Source organism: Mytilus galloprovincialis, chromosome 3 (assembly GCF_965363235.1).
Source record: "Mytilus galloprovincialis chromosome 3, xbMytGall1.hap1.1, whole genome shotgun sequence".
NCBI lineage: Eukaryota > Metazoa > Mollusca > Bivalvia > Mytilida > Mytilidae > Mytilus > Mytilus galloprovincialis.
The window spans coordinates 23,494,325-23,506,932 of NC_134840.1; the positions used below are offsets into that span (position 1 = coordinate 23,494,325).

General features: G+C 33.1%; 1 protein-coding gene across 2 annotated transcripts in view; it reads left to right on the forward strand.

The window, feature by feature from the left end:
* Nucleotides 1–4,501: 4,501 nt before the first annotated feature.
* The window catches only part of LOC143067458 (excitatory amino acid transporter-like), a 31,424-nt gene continuing 23,317 nt past the window's right edge, over nucleotides 4,502–12,608 (forward strand). The window contains exon 1 of one of the 2 annotated variants that reach the window (XM_076240743.1): nucleotides 4,502–4,562. In XM_076240743.1, coding sequence (XP_076096858.1) covers nucleotides 4,520–4,562 — 43 coding nt within the window. In that variant the 5' untranslated portion in view covers nucleotides 4,502–4,519. Of the gene's footprint in view, nucleotides 4,563–5,555; nucleotides 5,673–12,608 lie in introns of those variants that run through there. The other variant, XM_076240745.1, reaches the window with a different exon arrangement.

Consider the following 12,608-nt stretch of genomic DNA (forward strand, 5'->3'; position numbering starts at 1 on the left):
ATTTTCCGGTTTACCCATTCTTTCAGTGAATGACAGGATGAGAATCAATGTGCATCATATTGTCATGATCATAAGATTTCAAGTCCAAAAGCTTTATTTATAGACAAATATCAGTATACAGAAAACATAATCTCTTCTGAGCCTTTATATCGTCTTATTACAAACACAATATTATTTTAAACATGCAATTTAAAAAAGACAGCATACATACTAATGTAACTGCTGGGACTGCAAGTATTATAGTCCCAGCTAAAAGTTACATGCACAAGGCTGAAGGCCTACACAAAACTGGCAAATTATTTATTGAAGCATATATACTAAAATATTTATTATTATGTCTTGTATACATATACAATAGAAGTTTAATATGTTAGAATATGCCGAGCAGCCATATTAAAAATACAACTAAGCAATCTCAGTATATTAAAAGCATATGTATAAAGCACTTAAAACACATAAGTTATAATAACACACTATTATCAGGCAAAGCCACCAAAAAATTATTTACAGGCGTTGGATTGGCATGAATTTAACTATCCTTCTATGTAAAAAAGGTTTCCATTAATATATCCTCCAGAAATAGAAACAAAAGAAATAAAAATAGAGTACTGCTCAACAATCTGGGATCCACATCAAAAACAGCAAATTTCACAAATCGAAAAAGTTCAGAGAAGAGCAGCACGGTTCTCGTGCAACCGCTTCTATAACACCAGCTCACAGTGGCGGATCCAGAAATTTTCATAAGTGGGGGCCTACTGACTGACCTAAGAGGGGGCCCGCTCCAGTCACGCTTCAATGATTCCCTATATAAGCAACCAATTTTTTCCCCAAAAAGGGGGGCCCGGGCCCTCTGCCCCCCTAGATCCGCCTCTGGCTCAGTTACTGAAATGATGACAGACCTAAATTGGTACCCACTCGAAATTAGGCGTTTACGATACAGAATTGATTTCTTTTACAAAATTATTCATGAAATTGTTGCAGTCCCTACGCATAACCTTTTGATCTCACTAGACATCGCAATTAACAATCATTTAGGCAAATACAATGATTTAAAGGCAGTTATAAATATTCATTTTATCCCAGAAAAAAATATAAATTGGAACTATCTGCCACAACAAATAGTATCATGCAGTACAGTAGAGGGATTTAAGAGTATGCTCACAGAATCTGCTCTCATCCCCATATTCTACCCCTAACTATTCTGTTAACAAATGTATATAGTTTTATCAAAATTTATTTTTCGAATGTATATACGTTATTTTGATTTTTTGATTTTGTTATTTTTGATTATTTCTTGCTACAGTGTAAATTATAAATTTTATAGTCGACGCCCGGCGAACAATCTTCAATAATTGAAGGATCGCTAGAAATTTAAGAAGAAGAAGAAAAGAAACAACACCCACGGCTTCTATACTGCCTCATTTTTACATTTATACCTCGAATTTGACATACGCAGTCATACGTGGTCATCGGAGTATCAGAATCTATAGAGCATGCAACTACGTTAACATCTTCAAACTTGCATAAAATAATTTGACTAAGTAAACCTGTTAAAACAGAAGTTATTATTAGTTAGACTCAACACCGGAATGCTTGGCATTTGCCGGCACAAGTTTAGTAGAAATTTCGTTAGCAATAAATTGAGTAACTCATTTATATATAGTAAAAGATTATTATATTTTTTTCTCTTATTTCCTCCTTTTATCCTCATAAGATCAACCGAGTATTGATCTACTATTAATGAAAAGTTCTTCAATTATTCTTTAACTTTATTTGCTGTATATTTCATTATTTATTGTAAATTGTATTATATGTCTTCGGTGTTGAGGCAATTATTCTTTAACTTTATTTTCTGAATATTTCATTATATATTGTAAATTGTTTTATATGTCTTCGGTGTTGAGGCAAATTAAAATAATAACTGAAAGTTCGTTTCTGTTCTTAACAGCCAAGCCAGTCCCACCCTTAGCCAAACTACGGTAAGGATTAACAGGTCTGTCCACAGCTTACGAGACAAATAAAAGTCCCGATACTGTGGTAAATTTTTGTGCTCTTGTTTAACGTTTTTGCTGATTGGCTATGTCTATATGTCTTTGTTTCTCTTAGTGATTAAGTTTATAATAACACAATGTTGACATTTTACCTATGATGTTCGTTTGTTTTGTTCACATATCGTTGTCAATAAAATGGGTTTTTATGCGCCTGTCATACAAGTGAGAGGTTTATCTAGCTATGAAACGGTGAACCTATGAAACCAGGGTTAACCCTCTATTTTCTACACAAGAAAATGCCAATACCAAATCAGAAATACGAAAGTTATTCATTTGTTTGATGTGTTTGAGCTTTTAATTTTGCCATTTGCTAAGGGACTTTCCATTTAGAATTTTCCTTGGAGTTAAATTTTGTCATAACATTTTGTATATCAAAATCAGCATGTGATAACGTTCTGTCACCAGCATAATTATATATAGTACTATTGTCTAACTATACACCAAAGATTCCATTTAGGAACATACTTTCAAAATTACTACAAATATTATTAATCTTTAACATCTTGTTTTCTGTTTTGTAATTAGCTCTGTAAAATGCTTATAAAACTATTAAATAAAGCACAAGTTTTCATTTTTAATGATAATAATTCATGCTGCAAACAGTCGAATGCCTTTAAGCTTATCAATATTGCTGCGACAAAATAGTCCAGTGCCTTCATCCAATCCTCAATTACTGTAGGACAGTTTGACACTCATACCCTGATCTAAATGCAGATAATGGGTGGTTGAAATGTTCCATATCCTGATCTAAATGCAGATAATAGGGGGTTGAAATGTTCCATATCCTGATCTAAATGTAGATAATAGGGGGTTGAAATGGTCTTCATTTAACGTGTAAATAGATGCTATAACGACTTGTTGATTCTAAAATCAAATTGTGGAGTTCCTGAAGTAGTTATGAACCTTCATACATATTAAAGGATATCAAGACTGAATTGAATATTGGAGGTCCTGAAATAATTGTGAAATAATAAATAAAAAAGACTTTCCTGAAACATATAAAGACCTCTTCAATAAAGAAATTTAAACCTTTTAAATGTTAAACACAATTCAAATTTGTAGATCAGGAAATTACTCATGATATCATAAAATCGAATTATGGAACATTCTTGAAATATTTTAGGTAGAGCTCCTGACACTGAGTGAATAATTTTGGCTACGAACACTTGTGTTATATTTATCGTGACTATACCTGCCATCTGAATTTCGTGGCCTGTTTCTAGTATTTGCAGACAAGAAACAAACAATATATTTATTAAACTGCATTAAAAAGGAATTAACTATTGAAAATTATTTTGAAAACCATTTAAACATTGTAAACATTACAATTTAATTATTTACAAAAGAAAAATCATAGGCAATAATACATCTGTCAGAAATGAAATTTGGATAATATTCTGGATCACCTTTACTCTTATTACGACCACTTATAGTGATCTGTCATGTAGAGAATCCTTTTTGCAGGTGCATGCATGGGTTATTTTTTGTTAACGCGAATATAATTCGATCATTGATTTGTCATTTTGTAGTTTTTGTGCGTTTATGGACTGTTGTCTTTTTTTATGCCCCACCTACGATAGTAGAGGGGCATTATGTTTTCTGGTCTGTGCCTCCGTCCGTCCGTCTGTGCCTCCGTTCGTCCGTCCGCCTCAGGTTAAAGTTTTTGGTCAAGGTAGTTTTTGAAGAAGTTGAAGTCCAATCAACTTGAAACTTAGTACACTTGTTCCCCATGATATGATCTTTCTAATTTTAATGCCAAATTGTAGTTTTGACCCCAATTTCATGGTCCACTGAACATAGAAAATGATAGTGCGAAGTTCATGTTAAAGTTTTTGGTCAAGGTAGTTTTTGATGAAGTTAAAGTCACATCAACTTGAAACTTAGTACACATGTTCCCTATGATATGATCTTTCTAATTTTAATTCCAAATTAAAGTTTTGACCCCAATTTCACGGTCCACTGAACATAGAAAATGATAGTGCGAGTGGGGCATTCGTGTACTATGGACACATTCTTGTTTTTACTCTTTTATTCTTCGTCATTGGTTTGCTAGACCTTCTGCATGTTTTTTTTTTATTTCCTCTTGTATTTTCATTTTTTTTTATTGGGAAATTAAGTTAAAACATTTGTTCTTTATGCAGGCGATGTTCAGCCTTCTATTCAATGCAGTTTTAATTGAAACAAAGGACAGTACGTAAGACTATAAATGGACAGTAAGCAAATTTTAGAATGGTAAGTCGTTGGTATAAAAGACATTACCTTTTCTTGTGGTCCTTTATTTAAAACGCACTACTATATGTTTTAATAACTATATTTAATCTGCAAATTGAAGTATAAATTGGGAAACATATGTCTCTCTATGCTTTATTATGATGCAATGTATATTGTGCACAATATCGGCATCTTCAATACATATCGATTAATATTAATGTAACATATTTATTGCCTTACTGGCTAGTAAAGTTAAAATGAAAGATGGAAAATATAGAAATGTTTGTTATCATCCTTTAGGTAAGAAGATTTAAAACAATCAAACATATAACAATGACATACATCATGGCGGCGACCTGCTCTGACCATCGATCGTTTAATTCATAACTTGACGCAGAGCCAAAAGATGTAAACGAATTGCTGTTTTAAAAAAATCAATAATAACTGTCCAATTCGAATTTTAGGTTCCGAGTTATCTTATGACTTATAAGGAAGATTAAAACGAAGGAAGCACGACGTCATATTAATAAGTCTTGTGTCAACTTAATGACAAAGAATTAAACTTGACAAATTTACGACATAACAAATTTAATTGTTTATCAATGTTCCCAATAACAGTAATTTCAGAAACTACAAACAAATGAAATATCTTTGATAAATGCCTGAAATTAATATGTATATGTACTTTTAATGATTTTACGAACAGCTTATAGATGATATGTATATATAAGTAACAGATGTAACATCATTGATCATTTGATATACAGCACTGATATAAGCTGATGTAATGTAATTTTTATCCAACACTTCTCCTAATTTCGTTTTTCAATTTATGTGGTAAGAAAACATGGGCCAATAAGTGCTGGGAATCGAAAAGGGAGGGAAGAAGGGGGGTAGGAACCGGGGGAATTAGAGGAGGATAAAACTAGGGTAATCTTGGATTTGTTTTACCAATTTTCGTCTGGGAGTAAGGGGGATGGATACAAGTTGGGATTCATGAACCCCCTCTCCAACTCTCTAAGCTTGTAGTCTGTAGTTAAATAAAGTGCATCATGAAATATTTGAGAAACTAATGAAGTTTACATTACATCCTGTACGAAATGGTTTCGTATCAGTTTGGGTTATTACAACTTTAACAACCGCATATAAATCAAATTCCTAGAATAAATTATACACGTCAAAACAGATGCACAATTGTAAAATTCCCAGGATTACAACAAAAACACTCGCATGTCTCTATTGGATAAAACATTAAAAAAAACAATGTGCTGTAAAGTAAGTCAACTATTATTTAAAACGGATACATACTGAATAAGCTGATGCAATAACGGAAAGGTTAAAGTTCGACATGTAGATTTATAATTGGAATATTGTTTAAACAGTGTATAATACATCGAATATTTTAACAAGGTAGGGTGTTTTCAAATATTTATTTCCAACCAAAATATCATAAGAATTTAAAGTAACTGACGGGGAGGATTCATGGGTTAAGGGGAGAGGAGGAGCGTCCCCCAAATTTAGCTTTATATTATACAATGTTATATGACAACTGATTAGTTTCCTTCTGACTTCTCAGTAAACTAATGTAACAGGGATATTCAATCGAAAGATCTAACCTATTGTGATAAATTCTTTGATAGTGATCATGTACTGTTAATGGTAACACTCAGGGAAGACCCGTCTAAATTCTTCTTAATTGACAACAGGGTAAACAATGGTAAATTTAACAATAATTTAGCTGTTGTACGACCGAACAGAAGTTTAATGAAAAAATCCCAAATGCATATAGCTAATCAATACTTTGGAATAAACTACCAAATGAAATAAAATGTTTTGATAACTGGACACTTTAAACAAAAATGTGTAGATATCTTGCATGACTGTAAATGATTTATAACAACTCACTCAAATATTCTAATGATTTTGTATTTCATGTATATATATATGAATTTATTTTTCTCTTGTTCTACAGACGATTTATAGTTAGCATGAATATTGCATCTACATAATATGTTCAAAATTGTAAGCTTTGAAACTGTTTGTTCTTAGTAAGGACCTCAAGGTAGATTAGCGAAAGGTAATTGAGTTACCCTCTTTAAATAAAGTCATTACTTACTTAATTACTTACTAACCACACTTCTCGTTATCTTAATAATATTGTTTTTGTTGAATAATCAATAATTCTATAAATATACTGCCGAAATTTCCCTTAACGTGGGATCTTACTTTAAAAAATTAAAAATAACAGCAATAATTATCCACCCCTTGATTTAGATATACCAGTTACATGGAAAACTCTACAACATAATTTACGACAAAAGGGACAATTTTTTCGTTCCCTATAGTTATTTTTTTTGGGCTGGTGATGTTTCTTTGATATAATCTTATATTGTTTATATATCACAACTCGTTTGCTAAGCCCGTATCGCAGTGCCAATTTTTTTAGAGTAATTTTATGTATGATTTTGAAGTCCCGAAGTCAGGGATTTCGTTACCACAAAATTTGTAGCCCATGACTAAATTCTGCCATGGATACTAAAGCCTCGGTCACACCTTACCGGATAGCACGAACGGACGCCTAACGGATGAAAATAAAAGTTGTCCATTGACAAAATTGTTATCTGTTGGGAGTGCGTTGATGCACTGACCGAATAAAACGGACGTGTAACGAATGCATAACGGACATACACCGGATATGCAACGTACGAGAAACAGAAACGTACCGGACAGAACGGATGTCAAACGTACACCGTCCAAAGGACGAGTACCGCATAAAACGGACACCTAACGGAAGCGTACCGGATAAAACGGATGAACAAGATATACGGAAAAATATAAATATTAAAAATGTTTCCGTGTAACTGGTTTTGGTTTGTTCTTCAAAATGCCGCTACAGGGCAGTGTCTGGCCTGAATAAGAGGTGATTTATTGTGAATTCATGAACCTAAAGAAATCTGACATACCACTAATTGGCAGTTCTGACGCGAAATTTTCAATTGCCATTGATCCGTTTCAGATCCGTTCCGTTTTATCCGTTATACGTCCGGTAGAAGTCCGTTTCTCATTCGTTCAACATCCGTTGTATCCGTTAAACGTCCGGTAGAAGTCCGTTGGTGAATATATCTTCCACACTTCAACGGATGTATAACCGACACGTAACGGATGCACAACGGAAACAAAACGGACGAGTACCGTACAAAACGGTTGCCTAACTGACGTTCAACGGACATTTTATCCGTTGGACGTCCGTTCAAAGTTTTGAACATGCTTAAAATTTTCCACCGGACAGAACGGACGTCGACGAATAAAACGTACGCTTAACGGACATGCAACGGATATGGACAGACGTCTAACGGATAAGAACGGACGTTTAACGGATATGAAAGGATTGAAAAAAAAATTATCCGTTAGTCGTCCGTTCGAGCTATCCAGTAAGGTATGACCGAGGCTTAATATTTTGTTTTGATCTTTAGCTGTCCCTGTAGACATTTTATTTCTAACGACATAGCACATCCTTATTTTTACGGTGATATGTTCTTTAGGTCGAGTTGTGAAAATTTAGAAACGATCCGGGTAAACTTATCGTTCTATTAAGTAAACTTTTTTTAAAAGGTTAACACTTCAACACTGTAATTAGATCTTTGAATGTTGTTTTTTTAGGTATGAATATTGATTTTGGTATAGAAAAATTAAACCCATACTCAATTTTATTTTTATGGATATTCACGGTTCTACAATCTGTCGATACCTATATTTCGGCATTGCACAAGGTCATGTTTACTGTCTGACGGTTAGTGACGTCTTTAAATCAAATCCATTGGATGTTGATGTGTACGGATTAATATTTAAGTCTCAAAACATGATTATCTTACTCGTTGTTAAAAGAGGTAGACACTAGACGCTGAGGTTGACAAATTTGATGGGGAGACGGAGTCAAAACATTGATTACAGATTTAACCGCCACGATTTTAATCATATGCGTGTTATTGACAAGCTATCTATCTTGTCTTGGTTTATCTTAGTTATATGTTAGAAAATCAAACTTTGGACGTAGAATACTAACATCAACTAATGCAAAATGTAAAATCACAAAAATACTGTCCTCCGAGGAAAATTCAAAAAGGAAAGTCCCTTATCAAATGGCCAAATTAAAAGCTCAAACACATCAAGCGATTGGTAAACAAATGTCATACTCCTTGCGATAACAGCCATATCCGAGCTAATTTTGGGTAAACCTGTTTTTTTACCTAGCTTAACTTTCCAGTTTTTTGACAGTTGTTTAAAGTTCCTTTATTAAAAAAATATTAAATTTTAATCCTGGTATCTATGATGAGTTAATTTACTTTAACTTAAGATGGATGAGCAACGTACAATTGTGCTAGCACCCCTAACAGCAGGGGCGGATCCAGCCATTTTAAAAGGGGGTCCCAACACAGAAGAAAGGGGGAGTTACAACTATATGTCCCCATTCAAATGCATTGATCGGCCAAAAAAAGGGGGGTTTCAACCCCCTGACCCCCTCCCCTGGATCCGCCACTGAACAGATATATATATAATAGGTCAATGTGATAATAATTGTGATCCAAACAGACATACACATTAATCTTACACAGACGCCAACAAAAAGTGTTTTAGATAAGAGTACATGTATTTTATAATATACACTTTCCCGAAGTCATTGATAAAAATATGTCGAGTATTTACCTTTTCGTAGCACGTCTATTGACTTTCAGTACTATCAGGTTTTTACTTTGTGTCTTTTCATGTTGTGGGGGACGTATAATAAATTCCCCGCCATCTCTGGTCTTTATTCGCTAGTTGTCTTTCTTCATTGGGTCTGATGAGTTAAGCCCTTTACAACATTTTTGTACTGTCACATCACTATCCCAAGTTAGGGGAGGGTTTGTCGGCGGCAAACATTTTTTACTAACCAAATTTGTTTTGTGTCTGTCCCAAGTTTAGTGGTTTCGTTTACGTTTTGACAGATGGTAAATGCTCTTTATATGACTAGATATAGAACCTAAGGTGTCAAGAAGAAATAATTAATATTATAGGGTTATTGCATGAATATTGGGGAATATTGCCCCGAATAGAATTTTATATACCAATATAATGTTATAACAATATATGTTCTACGAGGGACAATATTCCCCAATATTCATGCAATAACCCTTTTATTGTATAGTAATATAATATTCTAAAGTAAAAAAAAGGTTTAAACTAATATTTCGTCGTTGATGACTAGTGCAATATTATTAATTATAAACTTTATTACCGTGAACTAAGAATATTGGTAGTGTGTCATGGTAATTACTTATAACTCAACCCTGAAACGTTTAGTGTATATATGGGGATGGTTTTGACATGGTGGAGAATTTAATATACATGTACATATAGATAACCAAAACATACCTACTTATTTGTTACATCAGGTTGTCATGACATAGAGAATTTCAGAAGAAGTTGGTTCATTTCTGTCGTATGTGTTTTTTTCAATTGTTCTTTGATAAATTAGTCCGTTAGTTTTCTCAACTGAATTGTTTCCCATTTGTAATGCTTTTATAGCCGACTTTACGATATGGGTATTTTTCATTGTTGAAGGCCATACGGTTTTGCTCATTGTCCAACTCCCCAATCTGCCCTTTGATCACAGTTTTTTTTTAAATATCTGCACCATTTAAGCACTTTATGACAAGCTTTATCAAAGGATATTGTATACTAGTATTTATTTTCAAAATTATACCAAAATCAGCCGTGAGGTATATCGGTCCATTAAATTTACCCTTCTTTTCACCAAATTAATATTGCTATTAATAGGCTTTGTGGATGTTTTATTTCAAATTGTCTACAGAATTGCAATAAACTTCATTCAAAGGTAAATACAGGTAGATTTAAAAGGTTTCAGAAGTTTGACAAAGTGAGATACAGAACGGGTCATTTAATATAGGATACAATATTCAGTTCATGTAGTTTCTAAGTTTCATATCTTCAAAGGTAAGAAAATCTATAATCTGTACATACATGTAAGTCATTTTTTTATCATATTGTTTTATTTTTTTTATTTCACAAGGAGATTTTTTTATGACATTTTAATGAATTATCTCTTATAGACAATACTTATTTGAGTTTTAAGTGAATACTAGTATAGGTTTATCAGAAGGAGTAACTAAGAAACAAATGGGAAGAACTGAAATGTTGTCGATGAACATAAATTACACGTAATTATTAATTGCATTATTTTCTGTGTAGAAATTGCATGTATTCATTAGTAGTGGAAATAAATGGCTGTTAAATATCCCAGTTCCTTATCAAATTTTCAAAAGATACCGGGAATCGTGATTTTGTTCTTAACAACTCGTAATCTCACAGACAAAACTTTCCCTTCTAAATGCAGATCTTCAGGTGGAAGGTAAATAATATTTTACAAAACTTATTGAAAATGAGCTTTTTACTTTGTTAGCATGACACATATATAAAACAGGAGATGTGGTATTATTGCCAATGAGACAACTCTCCACTAAGACAAAATGACACTGAAATTGACAACTTTGTGTCACCGTACGCTTTCAACATTGAGCAAATCATATACCGCATAGTCAGCTATAAAAGATCCCGAAATAACAAATGTAAAACAATTCAAAAGAGAAAATTTAACTAACGGCCCAATGTATGTACAAAATAATGAACGAAAAAAAAAATGTAACACAGCAACAAACAACAGCAATTGAATTGACTTGGGACAGGCACATACCAAATGAGGCGGGATTGAGCTAGTTTTTCGGCGCCAAACACTCCCCCAACCTTGTACTGTGATGTAAAGATAAAACATAAGAAAATTCTATGCAAAACAATTAGCGAAAAACAAATATGAGAAACAGCAACAAAGGCCACAACTCTATTATATGCCCCTGACTTAGGATATGCACTTACAGAATGGGGTGGGGTTAAACTATTTTGAAGGCGCTCAAATCAACCCCTAACATGGTACTGTGGTGTAACAGTAAAACATACGAACAAACTATGGAAATCAGTTGAAAAAGGTTTAACGCATCACATGGATACAAATATAAACTAATCTAATAAAACACAGAGTGGGCGTTTCCGAGTATTTATACATTGACTAACAAAAAGTCACTAAGTACAAATCTGTAGTTACTGAGTTTAGGTTTTCTACGAAAGCCGAGAAGGATCATTCAAAATTCAAAATTCACAATTCACAATTCAAAATTCAAAATTCAAAATTCAAAATTCAAAAAAATTCAAAATTCAAAATTCAAAATTCAAAATTCACAAAATTCAAAATTCACAAAATTCAAAATTCAAAATTCAAAACTCAAAAATCCTACATTAATCTATCATGATTCCCCGCGTTTACGAAACACAAAAAAATCGCACTTTACACTTTAATATACTACTGAAAGCTATTTTAGAAAGTTTGTTAAGAACACGAACCCATTGAAACAAGGCAAAGGGTCCGTTACACCTTCATAGGGATACATCCAACTTCACCATTTGAAACCCTTGGTGACACAGCGTCCTTGCAAGTAGCAACCCTCTCTAGAAAATAGGAAAGGAAACCCGAGCCCTTTAGGGAGCTACCATTTGATTTTTATGGGGGGGGGGGGGGGGGGCTAGGATGAAAAATTTTGTCCTGCCTTTTTTTTTAGTTGTAATCTCTGTCCTGCCTTTTTATTTTTCACTCTATTCGGTCCTGCCTTTTTTTTTATCAGTTTATCCTGACTTTTTTAACCTAAATTGTCATCCTGCCTTTTTTTTTTTTGCAAAGTGTCTCATCCTGCCTTTTTTTTACTCAAAACTCCTGTCCTGCCTATTTTTTTCAAATTTCATTCTAGCCCCCCCATAAAAATCAAATGGTATCTCCCTTACTACTACAGCTGGAAAGTCGCTTCACTGAAATGGAACGTTCACAATGGAATAATTGAAATCATCGCTTTTTCGTAAAGTTTAAATATGCATGAAATATTTACCACTGGAGGTTAAGCAAACAACAACAAATCTCTTATAATAACCTAGTTTTCCAACGTAAGAATCTAGTTATTAAAATATGTATATACAAAAGACAGATTTTGTGTATCGTTCATCAAATTCTGATAATTTTATGTTGTTATATCAACAAAATTCGTGTTAAGTTTTTGACGATTTTTCTTTGTTTTTTTGGGAGTTACGGTCTATGATTGACGTAAGATGATACTTTTGGCATTTACTTATGTAATTCCATTTATTACGAAAGCGTATTAGGGTCATCCTTTTTTATTTATTTTTTTCAAATTGTCGACTTTAATAAGGTTTACCGGTTTACTGATAATAAAAGTTTAATAAAAGTTA